Here is a 24,640-nt window from a genome sequence, read left to right as displayed (position 1 = left end):
GAAAAAACGCAGAAAATTTGTTTAATGACGATCTCCAGACTGGGTTCTTTCATGGGGTCATTTAAATAGGCTACACTCAATTCGTAAACTCCAATGTAGTCTGGGCATTTGTATGAAACAGAATTTTTTGTATATTTATCTTTTGGAACAAGTAACGTAGCAGTCATTGCAGTCATCCAGATTTTAATTCCAACCAAGTGGTTTCGGAGACCAATATTTATTCATACAATATCCGTAGCATCGGATATTTTTGTTAGGTAGTCACCTTTAAAAATACGAAAAGGTAAAATAATTTAATTTCAAATTAAATGATAATACTCACCTCAAATTCTCTACATTTTAGCATTAGCAAACACTATGAACATAGTTTTAAGCTGTTTTTTATGATTTTTAAAATTCTAATGGATGGCTAATTTATTGGACTTATTAATAATTGGAAATTGGCTACATAACCGAACTTATAATCATAACTTTCAGTTTTACATTGTTCAGAATATGACGATTAACTACTCAGACAAATATGCGACCCAATACAAAATATTGAAAAACAAAAACGCCGTCGGAAAAGCAACGCGGCTGAATGAGTCAATCAAATTTGTCAAATCTTCTTTCGGAGGAGGCGGCGCCATTCCGATTGTTGCGATTGGCTGAGTTTCCGCTTCTTTTTCGTCCAATTGAATTTGAACAGACTGCTCTGATGTTCCATTAGTCCCGTTTGTTCCGTTACAGTCAGTGACATGTCGTTTGTGGAGTTCTTCTTTACGGGGAGAGACATCTGTCAGACACAAATAGACGTCTCCCGATACTTTCTGCCTATTTGCCGATTTTTCTCTCTTATTCTGAAATAAAAAAAACGTCTCTAGATACCTTTTGCCAATTTTCCAATTGTTCTTTTTCACTTTTGAAATAAATATAAACAACTGGTAAAACTTTTTTATTCAAAATGTGCTCTTCACTCTCTTTGCAAATCTTATATTGCGTATCTCAACTTTTCCATGTTGCTGTAGTTTCCTCTAAAATTACTTGTGAGAGCTGAAGTTTAGATAAGACTGCTGGTATCAGAGCGAAGTCTTTTATGTTCTGACTGCTGTTTAACGTGTCTGAAGTACAGTGCTGATTTAAATTAACCGGACAAAACGCGTTAAACTTGAAATTTAAAACCCGTTTTTCTCAAATTGGGTTGAGTTTAGGTGAAAACTTATGAAGACAAGACTAGCTTAAAATTTTAGCAGAATTAATATGGTGTAATTTGTTTTTCCGAAATGCGGGCCCAAAATTTTACCCCAAAAATGGGTCATTTTGGCTTTTCTTACTTAATCAAAAATTACGCCGAAAATACCCATTCAATCTCAGACATAATTATATCAAAGTGAGCCCCTTACGTAGTCCAACAAACTTTAAGCAAGGTATAATCTCCAAAATATTGCATAAAATAATTTATTTTTGTTTGATAGCCAAAAAAGTCGTTTTTCTATAAAAAATACCAACTATTTATTTAAAAACAATTTTTAAACGATTTGCAAATTTTTTTGGAGAATATACACTTCTTAAAGTTTGTTGGGCTACGTAAGGAGCTCACTTTAATATATTTATGTCTGTGATCGACTGGGTATTTTTTGGCGTAATTTTTGATTAACTAAGAAAAGCCAAAATGGCCCATTATTGGGGTAAAATTTTAAGCAAGTTTTGTCTTCATAAGTTTTCAGCTTAACTCAACCCAATTTGAGAAAAACGCGTTTAAAATTTGAAGTTTAGCTCGGTTTGTCCGGTTAATTTAAATTAATTTAAATCAGCACTGTAGCAATTTAAAAAAATTATGAACTAGGTTTAGTTTTTTACATTCAAGGTCAAGAACTAACAAAGATAAAGTCATCGTCTGAAAAAGCCATGACTCTGATTAATTAGCTAGCTTCAAGTTAACTTCAAGTGGTTTCTGAGCCGGATTAAGTCATCGACGACGCTGCATGTCATTAGAAATTCGGATTTTTGAGCATAACTTAATCATCTTCATTAGACTAATTTGGTAACTCCAAACGACGCCAAGCTTGGTTTATTAACAAAGCAAAAACCTGTACTTGGTTGCTTCTGAGTCTCCTACAGACGCATCTTTTGCACGAAGCTGTTGTAGCCGGAATACAGAAAAGAACGATAAAAATCTGACAATCTGATAAAATCTGATCAAAAATTTGGACTAATTTTGGCGTACATAAAAAAAGTGGCTACATTTTATTGGCCGTTCTGCCTGTTGACTAAAGCGGTTTGGCCGGTGAAAACTTTTCGATGAAAAAATGCAAATAATCGGGTTCCAGATGCAATTTGCTGATTTGTTGTCACTGGATTTCAAAATTTGTAACTATATTCTGTCATTTGTTCCATAGACTCTCCACTTTTTCGCTCAATTTTGCTCTCAACCACTGCAATCCGCTATTTGTCTTTTAACAGCAAAATTTTGCGCCGCCATACCGGACAAGTTTTGTTGGAATTTACTTCATTTGAAAACACATCCGTGAAAACCAAACCAAGTTAATTATGACCTATTTGTAATACTCATAGTGTAATTTCAGATATGGTACGCCGTCTGCTCGTCACGCTATCTTATTTTCGGCCGGATAGATTCGTGCAACTTCTTAGTCTAATACCAATCTTAATCTTACTCTTATATCTCCTAGTCTCAATAGATCTAGGGTATACTGGTTTATGCGAGTTAATTTCCAGAAGGAGAACAACTGTATTCTAAGTTTAATTCAAATTGCTCTAGTGCTGAAACTACAAGTGGTTTCAGCACTTACAAATAAGTGTTTATGTTGGAGATGGAATATGATTGGTTAGTTAGGAATATTTTATATGAATAGAGAATTATTTTTAAAACCAATTTTAAATTCTAGTTTAGAACTGGTTCCACCCATCCTGGATTTAGAGAGTTTTTAGTCTTTAAAGGTTTAATGTAGAGAAGGACGGGTGATGTAGTTTCTTATTGAAGTTGCGAGCATTGACTTTTTGGAGTTAAGAGAAGAGTGGCTGTTCGTGTTTGAAGGAGGGAGATCGTTAGGTTCGTATCTTCTAAATGGGTTTTGTTGATCGTGGTAGTCTTGGGTGATTTTGTCAAGACTTCTGATCGATGCAATGATGTATCGATTTCGTTAAGCTTAGATCGAGACTACGTGCAGGGTAAAGTTTGACTTTTTCGTGTGAAGTGCCAGGTGACTAGAATTTGTACGTGTAGTCAACATCGAGATGGCCATTGGCAACTAGTTCCACCCATCCGGGGCTTACAGATTTTATAGATTTTAATTGTTTGATGCAGTTAAGGACGAGTGATGTAGTTTCTTTTTGAAGTTGCGAGCATTGACTTCTTGGAGAAAAGAGAAGTGTGGTTGTTTGTGTTTGACGAGGGAAGATTGTTATGTTCGTATCTCTAGATGGGTCTCGTTGATCGTGGTAGTCTTGGTTGATTGTGTCAAGACTTCTGATTGATGCAATGATGTATCGATTTTTTTAAGTTTAGATCGAGACTACGTGCAGTATGAAGTTTGACTTTTTCGCGTGAAGTGCCAAGTGACTAGGATCTGTACGTGTAGTCAACATCGAGATGGCCATTGGCAACTAGTTCCACCCATCCTGGGCTTAAAGATTTTATAGATTTTAATTGTTTGATGTAGTGAAGGACGGGTGATAGTTTCTTTTTGAAGTTGCGAGCATTGACTTCTTGGAGAAAACAGAAGTGTGGTTGTTTGTGTTTGAAGGAGGAAGATTTTTATGTTTGTATCTCTAGATGGGTCTCGTTGATTGTGGTAGTCTTGGTTGATTGTGTCAAGACTTCTGATCGATGCAAGGATGTATCGATTTCGTCAAGTTTAGAGCGAGACAACGTGCAGGGTGAAGTTTGACTTTTCCGTGTGAAGTGCCAAGTGACTAGGATCTGTACGTGTAGTCAACATCGAGATGGCCATTGGTCTGATTCAATGGTTTTACTTTGCTGCGATGTTGAGTCCATACTTTAAATCATTTGAGGTAGTGACCATAGGCAGCAAATCGAATAGATTTGCCATTCCGAACCTGGAATGTGATTGGATTGTCGTCTCCTTTGCTGCTCGTTTTTTGGGCTCTACAAAATTTATACATACCGCCTTTATCATTTACATATCTAATTTCTTTTGTTATTTTAGATTTAGTTATGATTCGATATTAGTGGTTATCGCAAATGCGTTTTTATATTAGTTTGGTTTTTTTTTAAGAGTCGCTCACCCTAGAGCAACTCTTGGCGAAAATAGAGTGTGGTCACAAAGCGTGGTTGTAGCCCGGTGGGTTAAGCCGGCTATAGAGCATTCTCAGGACGTCCCTCTGTTTGGTGAGGCCAGGAGGGGGGTATAATTTTATGGTCTCTTTGTGCAGAGTACCTTTTTGTGTTCAACCTTATGTTTCTTTTTTATCACTTGTTTTTCTCTTTTTTGTTTTAGTTGTATTCTTGTTTCAAAAATGAATCTTTTGGTTTGGTTTTGTCTTTCGACTTTTTTGTGTTTTATTCGAATGAATCAATTTTTTTCATATTAACTAACTTTTGTATTTTTATTCAATAAATTATTTTATTCAAAATGTTTTAATTTACTGCAGGTGTTTTGGAGGGAACGACTCGTGTTGTTTTTATGAGTCGTTATTGTATAAATAGTAGATTTAGCACCATTAAGGATATTGAAGGATTTCTTCAAATTTCATGTCAGCAAATGAAAATTTGAATTTACTGCGGAAAAGATTCTAAATATTAGGTTTGTTCCGGTTTCCGCCGTACTATCATGAAATGAATCTGTAGATTTCTTCCTAATCGTAGATCTTGCCTTGTCCTTGGTTTTCTCGCAATACCCGGTATTTCTCGTATTGTTTGAAAAATTGGCGGCGATCTATTGAGTCGGAGAGACATTTCTAATAAATTGTCTTTTACATCTAACTTTTTTTTGCAATTTTGCAATTGTCTAATTCTAAAATCTAATTTTTCTAATTCTAAGTTAGTTGAGGTCTTGTTCGAGACTTTTGGTCGCACCAGATGAGTTAGGACCCATTTGGTAATTCTCATAGTGTAATTTCAGATAAAGTACACCGTGTGCTCGTCACGCTATCTTATTTTCGGCCGGATAGATTCGTGCAACTTCTTAGTCTAATACCAATCTTAGTCTTACTCTTATATATCCTAGTCTCAATAGATCTAGGGTATACTGGTTTATGCGAGTTAGTTTCCAGAAGGAGAACAACTGTATTCTAAGTTTAATTCAAATTGCTCTGGTGCTGAAACTACAAGTAGTTTCAGCACTTACAAATAAGTGTAAATGTTAGAGATGGAATATGATTGGTTAGTTAGGAATATTTTATATGAAAAGAAAATTTTAATTATAACCAATTATAAATTCTATTTTAGAACTGGTTCCACAAGCATGGCCAATCACTTGTTTCCAAATTTTGTTTTGTTTCTGAGTTCCAAACTTTTGCTAGCTGCCAAAACTTGCTTGGTATTAAAACATGCGTCCTTTTATAAATCATGCGATTCCTATTTCTCCAGCTATTCCTGTTTCTCAACAAGTTTAATGGATTTATGAGGACGTCCTTGGAATCTAAACAATTATCAAAATACCGGAGCTTGGCGCCCAAATGCTCCCATAATTTTACAGAACAGCATGTTACCAATGAAAAATCTTCTTAAATTTCAGGCTATGTTTATCATATTTTTAGATAGTTCATGTCAGACAACAGAAAACGAACTAAGATTTCATAGAAAACGAAATAGTCGCAAAAATACATGTCAAAAAGAGTTAACAAACTTTTTAATTTGACGTCTTCCATGTGAGTAAAATTGATGGAAAGCTTTTTGAAAGTTTGAGAAATGTCCAGAATTTTTTTTATTGTCTTCCATGTATTTTTTCAAGCATTTTGACGTGTAGATTTTTTGTTCATAATGAAATTATCTAAACCTTGGAAGTGTGTTCAATATTTTTTCCTATTCACATAATTTTTAAGAAATACTTCTAGTGGCTTTCGCTTTGTCCTCATTTTGATTCAGCAGACTCTTTTTCTTGAAACTTATTTGATAATGGTAAGTTGGTTCGTTTTCGACTACAGAAGCAAGAGCGGTTAAAGTTTTTAAAATTTTGAGGCCTAAAATTAGTGTTTAAAAAACCTCGAAAACCAATTGTTTCTGAACAGTGATTTTTTAAGAAGTTTTAATCCACCCCCTCAATTCTGGTTGCAATTTTTTTGCAATTCTGGTTGCCAAATTTTTTAAGATAGCGGAAATTACCTGAAAATCTTATAAGAAGTTCTAAGAAGATAGGAGATTTTTTGAATAATGGTCACCAAGCCCCCCCCCCCCCCCCCCAACCTCCCCTTCAATTCTGGTTGCCAAATTTTTCCGAAGGGTCCCCTTTGGTATAAATTTAATAGATACATTTTGGCTGGCCAACATCAAAAATTTGCTAAAGGCGTCTTCGACGCCAATATAACTAAATTTGAGGAGCAAACGCACGCCCAAATTTTTGGTCAAATATTTTTAAAAGGGCTGAAACCGGCATTTTTGATCAGTTTTTCAAAAATTGGCTCAAAGTGTTGGTTGACAAAGGGTCTTTAAAGTGATTTGGGAGTGCTCAGAAAATCATGTTGGTCGACCCAAAAAGGTTGAATTTTGATGCCATCTACACGCCAGCCGATCGTGGGTTAAATATTTTCAAGGTCAAAAAACATGAAGTGAATTATCACGTAATACACTGTTTGCTCACCGCTTTCTCGACTGCCTTTTTGTGTCGTCTGCTGGCCATTTTGCGGGAGAAGTAGTTGACGATGGCGAACTCGATGAGGGCGGCAAACACGAACAGGAGACACACAGCCATCCACAGGTCAATAGCCTTTACATACGACACCTAGATACAGAAGACTTTCATATAAATAAAGGTTGAAAATATGGGATCAATCGTAATGCACTATCAGAAAATTAATTCGGATGTGTACAAAAATGCCCACTATGGCAACGGGGAGATTCTTTAAAAGGTGAAAACTTCGCTTATGCTTAAAAAGAAGCGGATCTAAGATTATCTCAAGGGAGGGGGGGGGGGGGCGTATTTCCAAAAAAAATGAAAATTTGTCTGCCTTTTTGGTCGACCAAGTTGATTTTCTGAGCTCTCAAAAATCACTATAAAGACCCTATTGTAACCTCATTCTTGAGAAAACAACTAAATAAAGACTTTTTTAGCCATTTTTTGGAAGGTTTAAGCAATAAAACGCACTTTTTTGGCGCACGCACCTCCTCAAATTTAGTATATGTTGGCGCCTAAAGGAGGTTTCAAAATAATAAACAAAGGGGGAACTTTTGGGTGGTCAGGGGGTCGAATTCCTCTAGGGGAGAAAAGAGGGCATCTGCTCACCCCATCCTTCACTTTCTCCCTTAATGCACTACTGTGCTTTTGATCGTTCAGTTAGTTCTTTATAGGGTGTCAATTTGTTTTAAAGAGCCACAGGGGGATACTAAAGAGATACAGTAGGCTGAATTGTCAAAACATATTATTCTGTTTATTCAGTAAAATAAAAACTTGCCCTCCCGATCGAAGGGTGAAATTTGGCAACAGTTGATTCAAAATAAAAAATGGGGAAAATCGAAGAGGAAGTTTCTGAAGTATGAGTATGTATCTAAAAAAGCGCCGTGCTAGGCTAATGGTGCTTTTTTAATCAATTGAGTCATTTTCTTTATACAATTGATGCCCTTTTCGCTTTGCCTCAACTGGAAATATTTAATCTTTTTTATTGATCAACCTGTTCATCTGCTTTATTCAGAATATAATTTTGGGGCACTTTAGGGAATAAAATGCCCAACTGGCAAGTTAAGTGTTAAGAGCCACTCTTCTCCTCGACGATAAACTTAATACTACTTATTTTATAAAGACTAAAAACTGTTTTGTCATTGGTTGAGCTGTTGTTTACTATTTTTTGTTTAAATATTTGATTGCTACCTCCACCGCGCCAAAAACTATGAAAAAACTCAAAACTTTTTCTTTCTATAAAAATGGAAGTTTCTGTGCTTCTTGCACAATAGCCAGTTTTTCTCCATGCTTCCGTATTTTGATAATTTCTTAAAAATCTCGAAAGACTTCACATGTACAACTAATGCCTAATTTTTCAACTGTGTTTTGACTAGACACTACCTATAATTTTATGAAGTCTTCGCCAATTAATTTATTTTGAAAATTAAGAAAAATCGAAATCTTATTTCAAAAATACGCTCAAAACGAGCAGGAAAATTTTCGTAAATGATTTTTGATAAGCGATGAGTCAGCTTCAGGAGACTCTTGCTATTTATGTATATGAAATTGAAAAGATTATAGGAACCCGTAATTTTTTGGGCCATAAAAGAAACTCTCTCTATTAAAAAATTGTCGGTCAACAATTTTGTGTATGTGCAATTGCGTCTAAATTTTATATCCCTCATGCCAATAAAATGCAAAGCGATTTATATTATGTCTCTATGTTGCAATTTTAAAAACAAATTGTGCGTCTCAGTTCTAATTGAAACATTTTTTTTTGCGGTTTACGGTTGAGTAAGATGAAATTTCACCGCTGATTTATATTAACCAGTCAGAACGAAAAAAAGAACATTTTCATCTCAAATTGGGTTGAAGTTTTACATAACAAGGTGATTTTATCAGAGTTTTATCTGACAAAATATAATACTCTTTTGCCCTAGTCTGGCCTGTTAATTTGTCCAAAAAACGAATCATTTAAGGTTTTTTTAAGTCAATCAAATTTTATGCCAAAACTATCACCGCAATTGCTGACGTGAGCTGCTTGTGCATCCCAAGGCAGTTTAAAAATTCAAAAAAATCTCAGTACTTTGAGCCAAACAATTAAAAACTGTTTTAGGTTTAATAGATTTTCAAAATGTCAAAACTTTGTTATCAAAATTTTTTTATTTATTTATTGAAAATTGAAAAGATTTTCAGCCTCATTATTTTTTGTTGCGACATATAAGAAGCTCAGTTTGATGTGCAATGCTAGCATTAGTACAAATAAATTTAAATTTTTTCTGATTGACTGACCAAATTTGATTTGTTTTTGGGTAAAAACTTTTCGCCCAAAATTTGCAAAATAAATTGCAGCATTTTGTTTTTGTTAAAACTCTGAGCAATTTGTCTTCATTATTTTCAGACGTAAGTCAACCCAGTTTGAAAAAAAAACAAAACACTGTTTCAAAAATTTATATCAACGCTGATTTACTTGTCCTGTCAATAATTTTAAAAATTTCAAAACAAAAAACGAAACGATTTTCTGATGACAAAAACTTGATCAAAAAAACGTGCATAAAATTTTCACAGAATTCAAAGGGTGCAATATATTTTTCAAAATGCGGCCCAAAATTACCCATTAAAACTCAGTTTGAGCGAAGGGTCCTAGGAGGGTTCAGAAAAGTTTATGAAGCATGACTTTTTGTTTATGAAGCAAGAATTTTTGTTGCTATGAGTTACGAGGAGATTTTGTGGTCCTGCTCCTGGAGAGATATTATTATCGTTTGCTAGTTCAAGTTGTTAAGAGGTAGAGGGAATTTATTGATACAACAATTTGGCTTTTATTCAAAAGTTACACCAAAACTACCGGTCAATTGGTGGCCAAACTGACCAAAGTGAGTCTCTCTTGTTTCGCAGCCAAATACCGAAAAAATAGAATTTTGTAAATAATTTCAAGGATAACTCAATATTTTTGACAGCCAAAAATTGTCATTCCTACTAGATAAAATACCAACTGCACAATTAAAAACAATTGATAAAAAAAAAACGTTTAAAATAGAGTTTATTGATTTTTTTTCCTGAAATTGGTTTGATTTTATTTTTGGTTCTTTTTGATATAATTGTTCAGCAATTGATTCGCTTTTTGCTGAAGTAATATTTAAGTAAGTAAAACTAGCCAAAACTTGCCCATTTTTAGTGTAAAACTTTGAGCCCAATAGTCAACAAAACAAGGCAACATAATAATTCTGTAGTCACCATAACTTAACTGTTGTTCTCATCATTTTTGTTTCAAATATTAACCTAGTTTGACTGAAAAGTGTTTAAATTTCCGAATTTAGGTCTTTTTGTTCGGATAGTTCAAATCAACACTGTATCGAGGGTTAACTTTAACAATTCCCAATTTGACTTATTTGAGTCAATACAATCCCAAATCTAACTCCCCATAACTTACGAACAAAAAATTGCAGATGAAATTTTTATACAAATTGGGTTTTTGAAAGTTAATTTAAATTAGATAGTTTTAAAAATTGGGCCAAAAAGACCAATCCAAAAAATTGGAGCTTTTGAGGAATAAAAAAAACGAATGTCCCCACCTTTTCCTCAAAAATCAACCACGGTTTTCATCTAACCTAAGTTGAATTACTCTAGTTGTACCAAAGATTTGACTAAAAATGACTAAAAATTTTTAAACTTTTTTCTATTTTATAACGAAAAAACGAAATTTTTTTAACAGCAACAGCAAAGTGTTTTTTGTTTTCAATTCATAACTTAAGACCAAGTCATTTTTTTGTTTCTTAATTTTCTACAGGAATGTGCTAGCTATACTTTGCAGTTGGAAAAAATTAGCTTGATCTGGGCCCTTTATATCAACACCCGGATTGAAGTCCCACCAACACTTATAGCTTTTTCTGTAGTATCCCTGTGATCGCTATTTTCTACTGCTGATTCATGCATAAATCATAAATTTTTGCATAGTTAAACCTGCGATATTTCAGAGCTACTTCAGTAATGATTCCGTCGAAAACCAGCGCTAAAACCTAAAAAAAATCACCTCATTCTAGTAGTTTTCAAATGAAAGTGTGAAACTATGAGCACTTTGATTTGTCGTCATCTAAGGATTTGTATCGCAAAGATAACATACATGTCTAGGAAGCTGATGTTTGCGGGATCAAATTTCGGTAGTTCACTATTTTTGATCATTTTGTTTGGATTTTTTATCGCTGTTTCATCGCTCAAAACAAGCCAAATTAGCAATAATTCATCAATAAAATTGTTATTGTGGCGATAATCACCGATAATTCTCTCGGTTTTTTTTTCTCACTTTTTTAACATTGATTTTCAATGTGAACTCAATCCGGGTAGCCAACTGTGAGAAACCTTTTGTTTTGAAGTTTTAATTCACAATTCATTACAACAGACTTTAAGTATTTGCTTTTGTTTTTGTTGCACAAAAGGTGTTTGATAATAGTTTTTCAGCGCGTCGCAATTTTGTGTTTAATTACCTTTTAAATACTGGTAATTTTATGTAATCATTGACCGGTAGTTTTGGTGTAGTTTTTGAATAAAAGCCAAATTGTTTTTGAAAAAGCCAAAACTGATGTGTATTTAAAGTTGCGGTGATAATTTCGGCATAAAATTTTTTGGCTCATTAAAACTTTAAATGATTCGTTTTTTGAACAATTTAACAGGCTGGGCTAGGGCACAAAAAACATCAAATTTTGTCAGATAAAGCTCTGATAAAGTCAGCTTGTTATGTATAAATTCAACCCAATTTGAGATGAAAATGTTCATTTTTTTCTTTTTGACTCGTAAATTTAAATCAGCGGTAAAATTTCATCTTACTCTACCGTAAACTGCAAAAAGAACGATTTCAAATAGAACTGAGACGCACAATTTGTTTTTAAAATTGCGACATAGAGACAAAATCTGAATCATTTTGTATTTTAATGGCATGAGGGATATAAAATTTAGACGCAATTGCACATACACAAAATTGTTGACCGACAATTTTTTAATAGAGAGAGTTTCTTTTATGGCCCAAAAAATTACGGGTTCCTATAATCTTTTCAAATTCACATACATAAATAGCAAGAAGTTGATTCTTCGTTTGTCAAAAGTCATTTACGAAATTTTTTGCGGCCGTGTTGAGCGTATTTTTTAAATAAGATTTCAATTTTTTTTGTTGCGGAACAATTTATTATAGGTAGTGCTTAGTGATAACAGAAGTCTAGCACAGTAGAAAAATTAGGCCGCATAAATTGCACATGTCAGTTCTGCATACACCGTAAAGGTTAACAATGGCAGTTCTAAGTAAACAAATTTTTGAATTATCTCAACTGAAGTTTTTCGAGGTTTTCAAGAAAATGTCAAAACAGGAAAAACTAACCATTGTCCGAAAAGCACAAAACTTTTCGAAACGTTCCTAAAAATTTCGAGTTTTCTTATAGTTTTTGGCGCGGTGGAGATAGCAAACAAAATATTTCAAGTAAATTTAAGGCACAAAATTTCTTTTGAAAATTAAGTCAAGAGACGCAGCAACATACACCACTTTGTACTTTTCTCATCGCGTGAGAGATATAAAATTTAGAAACCAAATGAAAATGTTGCGCACAATTTCAACAAGTTTTTAAACTAAAATTTTTTCATCGACATTGAAGGAGAGTCCAAAAATTCCTGACTTAACTTATATTTTGAGCAGCATCGGGGCTTTTTGCTTCGACTTCTGAAAAAATGGAATATTTGTGCTCGCAATGGTTTTTTTTCTCCAGACAAGTTTCGACTTTTTCGCAATTTATACAGAAGTTGTTCTATCAGCCAAAAAGTAGCGTTGTCAAGGGCTGAACTTCAAAACGATATATCAGCTCTTGGCACTTTTTGTAATTTTATTGGCATTTAAAAATTAAGGGGGTTTATTGGTCTTTTTGGCCAAACTGGAATTCTTATGTTTATGTGAAGATTTAATTCGTGTTACAAATATTTCCAAGTTGAATTGCAGCATTGTAATTGATGTATTCAATAGTTTGCTACATTTAAACTGTTTCACCTTGCTTTTTACATAGCGTGTGGGGATGGTTTATACGAAAATTCAGGAAAAAAAAACAACTAAGATTTTTTAAAATCTTTTTTTGAAATTTTGATCAATTGTGCTAAAGCAAATACTATTCCTTATGCTTTAAAAAGTTTTGCGAACATTCAGGGCTTCGGCTTGCTACGAGCACTCTTCTATCACTTTCTCTTTACATAGCGTAAGGGGGAAATGTTCAAAAAAAATCTCCAAAATGAGTTTAATTTTTTTGAAAGCTTCGTCCATTTTTATAAGGTGAACATTGCGCCATCGACTCTAAAGGACACACGGAACATTCAAAGCTTCGACTTAAATTAAAGGAATATTCAAAGCTTCGACTTGATTCGAGCAGTCTAGTCTTTTTTATATTTAATTTTAATCAACCTTTTGAGAGCTAATCAGTGTTAAAATATTCCATCAAGTATGCTGAGACCAAGATGAATTTTTAAGATTTTTAATGATGTGAATTTTTCGCATTTTGCAGCGGTGGCAGAATAATTAGTCTTGTCATTTTGTGTTACGGAAATCAAGTGAAATGATTAACGATCAGTTTTTCTCCTCTGTGAAATTACAGCTGAAAAAAAAAGGGATTTCAATTCTGAAACTATGTGAATGCAACACCTAATAACATACCGTAACGCTATAATTGATTGCATCCATTTTTATGTTAACTTTTTTCATTCAAAGCGGTCCAAATTAAAAAGATAACTATGTACGAAATTTTTAATGGTAAATAAAGAAAGATATTGAGAGAAAAATTGATTGAAATGAATTCAAATGAAGTATATCAGTTTTTTTAAAAAGTTTTTAAGAAATAACAGCCGGATGCCTTGCAAATAGCAGAGGATAAAATGGCGACAACTATCTTGGTGCCAATAGTTACAATTAAAACAAGAGTAGAAACAGTGTAGAAATACTTAGTCTGCTTTTTTTTTTCTAGTTCAACCATTTTGAAAGTCTTGAGGTCAACCGAAACCCAGAAAAACAGAGCACAGCAGACAAATTTTAGGCAAAAATTCTGTTAATTTTGAGCACTTTATGGATGGTTTTGCAAAATTTGGAGATAAAAAACAGCTCGCGCTCCTTCAAAAAAAATGGGAGCGCCGATGGAAAAGTGACCTTAGGTAGAGACTGTAGCACTCCTGAGCTTTGTGTGGTCATTGTCAACACAGTAGTGATGCCTAGTGCCACTCTGGCTGGAGATGCCTCGGCCGAGATCCAGAAGGACACCCAGGAGAGGGTGACGATGAGGAAACTGGGCACGTATGTCTGGATCAAGTAGTATCGCATCAGTCGCTTTAGGAAGAACTGCGCTTCCAGGCAAGGATACGCGCCTGCAATCGCATTGAATGTCAGAAGTAGTTCCATATTATATTATAATAATTGATTTCTTGGAAGTACATATAATCTTAAAACTTATTTTTCTTCTCTTGAAATCAAATTTGATCCCAATTAATATTTTGGCATGGAAATGATGGTTAGGTTTCAATATGAAAAAATTGTGCAATCGCATTTAGTTTTTGACGTTCTTTCATTTGTGCACGGTTTCATTAGCGGAATTAAAGACTGGGACGTCAATTAAAAGCTTGACAAATAAAAAATAAAAGATAAATAAAAAAATTGATCCAGGAAAAGTAATTCTACAGAAATCAAGATGATTTTTTTGTTTTAAAGTTTTAATATCGAGCCAATTTTGCGAAGATATTTTTCTAGGGAGGGCGGGCGGCGTTTGGCTTCAAAAGTTTAACAACTTTGCCGACCTTTATTTTTAAGTCGACCAATTTGATTGATTTTCCGAGCTCCCTTAGAACATAATAAGGAACCGATTTAGCCAAAAAATCTGCATTGCAGGCAAATTTTTGAAAAAAAACAGGCCATAAATGACGTTTTAATTTTTAATGACGTTTTGCCAGTTATAACTTGATTTTGAGTCTTTGTGGCATACCTGTGGCATAGTTGCGCGTGCAGACTTGGGTGGAGTAGTTGGTAATGTGAAATTGTGGCAAGTTGATCTCCTTGTCCAGATCCAGGGCAGCACTCGACCCCTCCTCCACTCCCCCACTCCACTTGAACTGGATGTCCGAAGTGGTGTACGCATCTACGCAGACGCAAGAAAATGGTTTAAAAAGTGAAATCAATCGACTTATTAAGTTATTTCACTGAAATAATTTAAAGTTTTACTTCTATTTGAAATTACTAAGACTATTATTTAACCAAACCTGAAGCAAAAATGGGAAAAAGTTACGCATATACAACAAAAGTAGCCGGTCGCTATGAAAAAAGCACACATAAAAATGCTACGACCACAGTTAATGTTTTTCATTGCAAATGAAGACAAATGAATAACAAATGACTAGAATTTTTCTTAGAGGAAATTAGATCTCTTTGACCATTTCACTCTTTTACAAAAGGGGGGATTCGTTACTAGGTACAACATTCGCATATGCTTAGTCCGTGAACTTTTTCAATATAGGGGGTGTCAGTTTGTTACTAGGTACCATAGCGGGGGGAGGTATATTTAACAAGATTTTTTAAAATTACATTAGCTGCAAAAAAAGAGTCACTATTGATACCTCGTTACAGTGTCATGTACTATAAATTTTTAAGCTTTGTTTTTAAAACTCTTTCATGATATCAATTTGTTCGTTCTCAACGTTGAAGTTGGGTCATCTTCTTCCTATCGGAACGAAATAGTTAAGGGGATCCGAAAATTAAAACTTTTTCAACTGGTTGGCCCGCCGTATGGTATATGCTTTTACATTAATAGGTAGTTCAATTGCTTAAACTTTTAAAATAATTAATTGTTACTTTAAATTTAAACCCCTATGAAGACTGTTAAAGCGAAGACTTTCAAACTTAGCTTAAATTAAGTTTGATTGTATTCTTTATTCTGAAGCTGGGTCTTATTCTTCCTTTTGGAATGAAGTAGTTAAAGAAATCAGTTAAAGAAATTAAAGTTGAATGTCCTTAAGTTTTTAAAATGACTAATTGTTACTTTAAACTTAGACGCACAAAAAAATTTTTAAAGCAAAGATTTCCACACTTGGTTAAACTTGAGTTTGAATTTATTCTTTTTTTTGGGGTTGGGTCTTTTTTTTCCTTTTGGAATGAATAACTTAAGGACATCCAAAAATGACTATTTTTGAACTGTTTGACTCACCGGTTACTTTATGTTTTATACTTTGATAAGTTGTTCAATTTGCTAAACCTTTCAAAATAACTGTAGTCACTTTAAAAATAGACCCACAGGAAGACTTTTAAAGCGAAGACTTCCGCACTTAGCTATATTTGAGTTTGAACTTATTATTCCTTCTGGAGTTCGGTCTTATTCTTCATTTTGGACTGAATTAGTTAAAGGAATCCAAAAAATGATGTTTTTTGAACTGGTTGACCCACCGGTTAATTTATGTTTTTATATTCATAAGTCGTTCAGATTTTAAAATAAGTAGTTGTTACTTTGAATTTAGACACACATAACAACTTTTAAAGCGAAGTTCCACACGTATTCAAACTTGATTTTGAACTTATTTTTCTTTCTGGAGTTCGCTCTTATTCTTTCTTTTGGAATGAAATAGTTAAGGAAATCCGAACAATTACATTTTTTGAACTGATTGTTCAACCGGTTAATATATTATTTTCTATTAACAAGTCGTTCAATTTGCTGAAGCCGTCGAAATAATTGAACTTTTGCATTGGGGTGTTTTATTTTTTGCACGCAAAATCAGGTACCACAATTAATGGTTGAGTGATACATCTTAAAAAAGTGTTTTCAGTCGTGATTAAAACGTCATTAAAAAATTTTCAAAAACTTTTCCCAGTAATGAAACAAACTGCTTAAATTTTTTGATTTTTGTTTCGATTTTGAGGAAATGAAGCGAGCGAGCAGGCTTACAACAACCTAATTATGCTTCATTTAAGCCCTGAAAATATTTTTTAATCAAGTGAAAATAGATTTTAGCGTGTTTTTAGTGCCAGTTTGGGAACCAATAACTTCAAATAAATAAATACTTTTTTCGCAAAAAAGTTGGAAGAAAGGTTAAGTTTTTTTAACATCTTTGTATTTTGGTTTTTTTGTTTTTCTAGGCATTTTTCTACAAAAGGGTTTATCCAGTTTGCCTATATTACTACGAATGTCGAAAACACCTCAATTATAGCTTACTTCAGATCCTTTCTTTACACTAAAAAAGAACACTAATTAAAAAAAAACGTTTCTGTATTTTTTAAAAACGTCGGTGGGAACACTCTCTACTACTGGCACAGTAACTGGCTATCATCGTTCTTCATTTTGAAGTTAGATTTTATTCTTCCTTCTGGAGTGAAATAGTTGAGGATATCCGAAAATTGGTTTTGCTTGAACTGATTGACCTGCCGGTTATTACATGTTTTTATATTACTAAGTAGTTCAATTTTCTTCGGCTTTCAAAATAACTAGTGATACTTCAAATGTAGAGCCACGTGAAGACTTGAGACAACTCAGTACCTATACAACTATTTCATAGTTTTTTTTATTACTCTCCTTATTATCAGTACTGTTTTTTTGCCATTTTTTTTAAAGTTTGGTACATTTTTACTCAGCAACTCAAAAATCGTGAGACTTTTCTCTAAAATTGTATTTCGTAATTTATAATACTATCAAGTATAAACAGTTGGTGTGTAAGTAGCACAGAATGCTCTGAACACAAAAACCTATATATTTTTTCAAATTTTCTTTTTTTTTCTTCATTTACAGGAAAATTTTTTGTTAATGATGATTAAATTAGTGAAAAAGATTGAGATGTGATATTAGGTAAATTAAATTAAACTTGTAGTCGAAATTAAATGGTAGACCAGCCTCTTGCCACTTTTTGTCTAAATCAACCTGAAAACCGAAAATATTCAAACCAAAATTTTTCCGACTCTGAATGGTTCTCGACATGTTTTTATGAATCTAAACGACGAGCAAAAAAGCTTTAAAAAGATTACACACTTTAATTGACGCACTTTGAGTTTTCCTTGAGATGGTCAAAGTTGGCTAAAAAAAACTGATCGCAATCCACGTTGGCGGTTTTTCAAAAACTTCGTCGAAAAATTTGTCGACCGTTTTTTCAAGATGACCAAATTGATTTTACGAGCACTCCCAGTATACTATAAAGACCCTATTTTGATAATAAAATTTGCACACAGGCAAATTTTTGAAAACACATGCCAAAAACGTTGTTTTTGGGCATTTTTTGGAAAGCATTGACCGAAATAAAAAAAAATTTTTTCCGGTGCGTGCTCCCCTTCAACATTAGTATACATTGGCGCCAAAGGCGCCTTTAGAAAAGTTTTAGCGTTGGCCGGCCTAAAATGGACTTTATAAAACAATGCCAAAAGTGGGACCCTTTGATTGGTGAGGGGGATCGAATAATTGAGAAAAAAAAGCTCGTATGCCCCCACCCCCTTAAATCCGCCCCTGCCCTAATCCATGGTTTTTTCTACTTTTCGAGTTGTCGGCACAATATTATAATGAGCTCAAAATTCGGAATAATTAGTTTCCGAAATAATTATTGTTAAAAACAGACTGGGGCGGTCATCAAATAGCAAATTGCCGTTCAAACTGACGCTTCTGAAAAAAGATTGTCCACTTCTTAAATTCTTAAATTACCTTATTTTGAAAGGATTTATAGAACAACTCACAGCTCTCGAGTGTGATGACGCACTTCTGTTGGTCCATGGGGAAGTATTGCAGCTGCATGGGACAACTCAGAGTCAACGTGATCCTAGACATACACAAACCCCAATAAATGCATTTTATAACTCAAAAATGAAGCTGGAATTCCTGCTTTGATTTAATTTTGGACAAAAATTTCCTTGTTCTTATTATCGATATAGTGTTTACTGCGGGGAATGCTGCGGACGAAGGCTTATGAGGCTGAAAAAAAAAGAAAGATCAAGCTGACTTGGCTGAAGCGGGTTGACCATAGCTATATATATATATATATATATATATATATATATATATATATATATATATATATATATATATGAATAGAAAAAATTTTGGTCATGCAGATTCCACGCGACAAGCTGGTCTCCTTTTGATAATCTCTAAAGCCGAACAGAAGTGTGAACGCACAAATTTCAATGTTTGATTAAAAAGTTAATAATAATAATAAATTGTTTTTTTAAATTGGTATGTTACAATCAAAGATAGTTTTATTTATAATTTGATGAAGCACCAATTTGGGACATCATGAGATCTTTCGATCTGTCGAGTGACGTCTCCTAGTTTCAGGCTTGAAAATACAATGATTAACAACTCTTCACCTGGCACTGTATAGAAGCTCCCCATTGGGTTTGAGTCTCAGCAGTTTGTTATCGGTGGTGATCTGATGGAAGTTGGCCGCCTTCTCGTTGATGATGAAGGTGTCTGGCACCCACAGTTTCTTCAGGAACGAGGGCGTCAGACTCACTGACGTGTTGTACTCTGTGAACTGTAGTCGGGGGTCCACCCACATCTGACGCAGGAAAATGGTCGCCTTGTAGTCCTGATTTATAAAAAAAAATAACAAACCTAACATAGATTCACCGGATCCGACTAACAATTTTTCTCACGCTGAAAGTAATTTTTGAGTTTTGATATTGTACATTTTGGTGTTCCACATTCGGCGGAGAAGGTTGCTTATAATTTCATATCATGCAAACTATTTTCAAGTTTTTATAAGCATGTCTTAAGTCCCTATTGAGCTATCTTCACGATCGCGCGATCACGAGAATGGGGGTGGGGGAGAGATTGATCAATTGATCCGGTTGACAAAATAAGTCCACTTCTCATAACATTAGTCAGCATGACAAGGTGATTGAAAAAATATATATAATTGATGACAAAAATAAGGATGTTTTTTTTCCAACTGTTTCCCTTAACTATTCTTCCATCCAGCTCACTTCTATCAAGGCTCTAGTTAGAAGAGCTTGATTGCTCAATTTGAGTCCCTGTCGAATATGATGATCTGTATGTATTTCCTCAATGTATTTCATTGATTATGCTACTGAGTTCAAACTCAAATTCAAAAAAGTCAAGAACACATGAACTCTCCCAATCATAAATTTTCCAAAATACAAATTTTCCAGAATTGTCTACAATGCAAGCTGTTTTTGAGAAAATATCAATTTTTTCCCGTCAAATATAGGCATATACTGGCAAAAACCCTCAGCATTTTCGATCCAATTAGGATAACGAAGCAGTACTAAAGATAGCGAGGAGGTCGAATTTCACACGAAGTCCCAGAGAAACCTGTAACGAACTTAGGGACATCCCCTCAAGAGCTCAAATTTCTAACTGCCCAATAGTTAGTTAACTTTGCTACTAATTTAAGACATCCATTTTTGACTGTCGGATCAAAAGACGCTTTCGGTGATAAAAATAATTGGTTTGAGTGACTTAATTTAAATAATCTTTTTAAGTCTAAACTGGAGTAGACCAGATCATCAAAATGCAAAGTGGTCTGACTAGACATCAGCCGAAGAGGATGCAAGAAAAAGATCCGGGCTGTCTTGCTGAGAATACGAATTTTTTTATTTATTTTTTGATACCTGGGATCTGAGTAATTGGAAATAAATGGTAGGAAAGTATGACGGGAAAAACTAACTGCGCAATTCTATCAACCTAAACTTAGTTGAGTAGAAAAAGATCTGTCGTATGACCTAAATGAAAAAAAAATAGATTTAGGTGTCGATACAACAGGCCGGTCTATTGACAGACTGTCCTATTGGCACAATTCCGGCACACTACCAACTCTGGATTAGTCAATCAGTTCTTGCTTATATCGAAAAACGAGTCTCCAAACTTTTTAATGTTCTAGCAGATAATCGGCAAAGTTTTGCGGCGGAAATTTCTTTTAAATTTTCTCCCAAGACAACAGATACAAAAGAATTTCAACAAGCTGGTAGTTCACTAAAACGATCTATCAGTGAACCGATAGCGAGCGGACCAGATGACTAAAGCGAAATTGTACAAAAACTGTTTCATTAACTAATTAACAGCATTAATCAAAGACTCGGATTTGCCCACTTTATCTTATTTTTTTTGCAAAGCCAAAATTCTATAGATTTTTGAAAAAGCATTTGAAATAATAATTATTATGTAATTGTTCCGACTTTCGATACGAAAGTAACGGAATATTTGTGCTCGGGGTGGGGTTTTTTTCTTCAGACAAATTTCGACCTTTTAACTAGCCATTTTTGACCGTTTTTTTTTCTTCAGACAAATTTCGACTTCTTAACTAGCCTTTTTAACTAGCCGTTTTATTTCCTTGATTTTTTAAATGTTATTGCTGCTCCATAAACCTTAAAAGGCAGTCGGAACTTTCAGGGCTTCGCCCTGATACGAGCAGTCTTGTTCGATTTTCTGATCTAGTAAATTGCTCGTCAACAGTTGCAAATTTAGATGTTCGCTTCTAAATGCCAAAAAAATGCCAAAAGTATACCATTTCGGTGCAGAAAACAAAAGTTTCTCAAATTTTGGAAACGAAAACGCTAAAAGGGGACCCATTCTGTTCTCATGTGAATATAACAATGCTACAATTAACTTGTGATATACCTAAAAATTTTGGCTGAATTGTTTGATTTTATCGTTGCTTTGAATTATAGGCTAGTTTTATAAGGTTGTTAAGTTGAAACTTTCTGTCTTACATTTTTGAGCCGACCCTTGAATATAGAAGAGAGCATTAAGCAAACAGATGTTGAAGAAATTCAAATTTGTTTTAACTTAGCGGAAAAAATATTACTGCCGAAAAACACATTTTTGTCGCCAAAAACGCAGTTCTTTCCTCCGAGGTTCAGCTGAAATATGCCAAAAAATACTCGTTCTGCTTGCAATCCTTTTAATAAATCAAAAAGACTGCTTATATCAGGGCAAATCCTTGAGTATTCCGAAGGCCATCTAATTGGTCTCGGATATTTTTCGCTGAAACAAATTTAGCAAAACTATAATTTTTATGCTGATAATTTTAAAAATAACATTACGAGGCCAAAATGTACATTATGTGCATTGCAACTGGACTCCGCAAAAGACCAAAAACATTGCTACTTTTCTTTGACCTTCTTTGCTGTTTTCAATTCGACAAACAAATACCTAAAAGACTCTACCGCTCAAAATTGCTGCAAAAACTTGCGAGTTTGGGAAATCCTTAACGATATTTGCAGAATCCAGAAAAATTTGTGAAATCTTCGAACAAATAAAAAGGCATGTTTATATTTAAACTGAGCTGTTGTGGAATCCGCAAATTTTAAGTGGAATCTGCAAACTGTAAGTGGAATCCGCATTTTGTTATGTGTATATATGTAGTAGCGTATAAAGTTATATCTTTTAATTACTAGGTGGTAACGAGAAAAATTCAATCTCCAATACGAAATTACTACATTGATCAATTACCTGTTGAAGTTCCTAACTTTCAATCTCAATTTCTGTCAAAGACCCACCTTCAGTATTTGGGATTGAATGCTTAGAATTATAGGCTAGTTTTATAAGGTTGTTAAGTTGAAACTTTCTGTCTTACATTTTTGAGCCGACCCATAATTATAGAAGAGAGGATTAAGGAAACAGATGTTTAAGAAATTCGAATTTGTTTTAACTTAGTGGAAAAAACATTACTGCCGAAAAACACATTTTTGTCGCCAAAAACGCAGTTCTTTCCTCCGAGGTTCAGCTGAAATATGCCAAAAAATACTCGTTCTTCTTGCAATCCTTTTAATAAATCAACAAGACTGCTTATATCAGGGCAAATCCTTGAGTATTCCGATGGCCATCTAATTGGTCTCGGAAATTTTTTGCTGAAACAAATTTAGCAAAACTATAATTTTTATGCTGATAATATTAAAAATAACATTACGAGGCCTAAATGTACATTCTGTGCATTGCAAGTGGATTCCGCAAAAGACCAAAAACATTGCTACTTTTCTTTGACCTTCTTTGCTGTTTTAAATTCGACAAACAAATACCTAAAAGACTCTACCGTTCAAAATTGCTGCAAAAACATGCGAGTGTGGGAATCCTTAACAATATTTGCAGAATCCAGAACAATTTGTGAAATCTTCGAACAAATAAAAAGGCATGTTTATAGTTAAATTGAGCTGTTGTGGAATCCGCAACTTTTAAGTGGAATCCGCAAAAGTAAGTGAAATCCGCATTTTGTTATGTGTATATATGTAGTAGCATATAAAGTTATATCTTTTAAATACTAGGTGGTAACGAGAAAAATTCAATCTCCAATACGAAATTACTACATTGATCAGCTACCCGTTGAAGTTCCTAACGTTCAATCTCAATTTCTGTCAAATACCCACCTTCAGTATTTTGGATTGATCGAATGAATCCCATATATTGACCTAATTTGGCGATATGCTGTGCATCGTTTTTCTAAACACTCCCAACCCAATGACTCCAAATAATGAATTTATTCCATATTTTTTCCATATTGTTCCAGAATTTGGGATTCCATCAATCCCAAATACTGACCAGTATTTGGGATCGATGAAACCCCAATTACTGACATAAATTGGCAACATGCTGTGCGTCGTTTTTCTAAACACTCTCAACCCAATGACTCAAAATAATGAATTTATTCGGTGCTGTGTTTCCAAAATTATGATCCCAAAAATTGTTTTCTGAGATATGTATCACAGATACTAAAAGATGACATCCACCGATTTAGTTAACCAATGTTTTAAAGTTTGTTTGTGGATTCCGTTTTTAATGGGTTGCTAAAGATAAGAAATCCAGCTCTAGCTTTTAATTGTTCATATGCAAAATCAGTAATAAACAATGTTCGGATCCCACTTCTAGTTTTCGGATTCCACTTACAATTGCGGAATCCAATTATAGTTGCGGAATCCAGAACAACTAGTTATATTTACTTGTTGCGGATTCCATGACACAATAAATGTGCTGACAAAAATTACGTTACAGTAATTTGTACGCGGAATCCATGGAAATTTAGTAAGTGGAAACCACTTACATTTTGGAACATGTTTAAAGATTACTTTCTGGAATCCAGGAACATACAGACGAAAAATTGTGCGCCTATTCAGTGCACAGTTTGGCCTCGTAATGTAAGTTAAAAAACCAATTAGCTGCCTCAATTCAATTTGGAACAATTTTGAAGAGCGAGATAATAAAACAAGCAATTTTAGACAGAATCATGCGTCATGCCAGTTTATTAAAGTGGTGTGCACGCTCGGCTGGCCCGATGCAGATCAAGATATCAATACTCCGAGGGATCAGAGTTTTGTAAAAGTGGTCTGAATAAAAAAAAACCACCCGAGCAAATATATTCCTCGTTTTCTTCGAAATTCGGAACAACACAACACAAAATTTCTTTTTGCTTAAAAAACCTTGCAGTACTTGGTTTTCCAAACTGATCGTTGAAGAATTACAAAATAATTCATGATTGTGAAATATGGGCTCTAGGCTAGAAGAGTAAAAAATAATGCAAGATTTACATTCCAATTTTATCAGAGCAGTTACAGGATCACGATCTCGGATCCGACAAAATAATCTGAAAAAGTTCGGGGGAGTTCTAATGGATATGAAAGTCAAGGATCAACCAGAGAACAAAATTTTGCATATTAATTATGCTAATGGGATATTTCTATATTTGTATCCCTCAATTTTCCTTTTGACCGTATAAAATTGTGAACTGTTAGTTAGTGTTTATAGTGAATATGTTGAATTGTGCGAAGGCATGAAGTGAAGCAGCAAGAGGTTTAACTGAAGTGAACCACATGAAACGAAGAAAAGTAAATGCCCAACGTTTTCTGGGTGTTATCCATTGCTCAAAGAGGACACATTTATGGGTAGGTCTCA

At 34.1% G+C, this 24,640-nt stretch overlaps 1 protein-coding gene across 2 annotated transcripts in view; it reads right to left on the bottom strand.

The window, feature by feature from the left end:
• Positions 1 to 323: 323 nt before the first annotated feature.
• Positions 324 to 24,640, bottom strand: part of LOC134842909 (glycine receptor subunit alphaZ1-like) — a 61,804-nt gene continuing 37,487 nt past the window's right edge. For both annotated transcript variants that reach the window (XM_063859441.1, XM_063859448.1), the window contains 6 exons: positions 19,105 to 19,325; positions 18,475 to 18,557; positions 14,762 to 14,914; positions 13,936 to 14,150; positions 6,759 to 6,899; positions 324 to 839 (listed from right to left, as the gene is read on the bottom strand). In XM_063859441.1, coding sequence (XP_063715511.1) covers positions 507 to 839; positions 6,759 to 6,899; positions 13,936 to 14,150; positions 14,762 to 14,914; positions 18,475 to 18,557; positions 19,105 to 19,325 — 1,146 coding nt within the window. In that variant the 3' untranslated portion in view covers positions 324 to 506. The remainder of the gene's footprint in view (positions 840 to 6,758; positions 6,900 to 13,935; positions 14,151 to 14,761; positions 14,915 to 18,474; positions 18,558 to 19,104; positions 19,326 to 24,640) is intronic.

This window comes from Symsagittifera roscoffensis, chromosome 1, assembly GCF_963678635.1.
Source record: "Symsagittifera roscoffensis chromosome 1, txSymRosc1.1, whole genome shotgun sequence".
Classification (NCBI taxonomy): domain Eukaryota; kingdom Metazoa; phylum Xenacoelomorpha; order Acoela; family Convolutidae; genus Symsagittifera; species Symsagittifera roscoffensis.
This window is presented reverse-complemented; position numbering and strand designations above follow the sequence as displayed.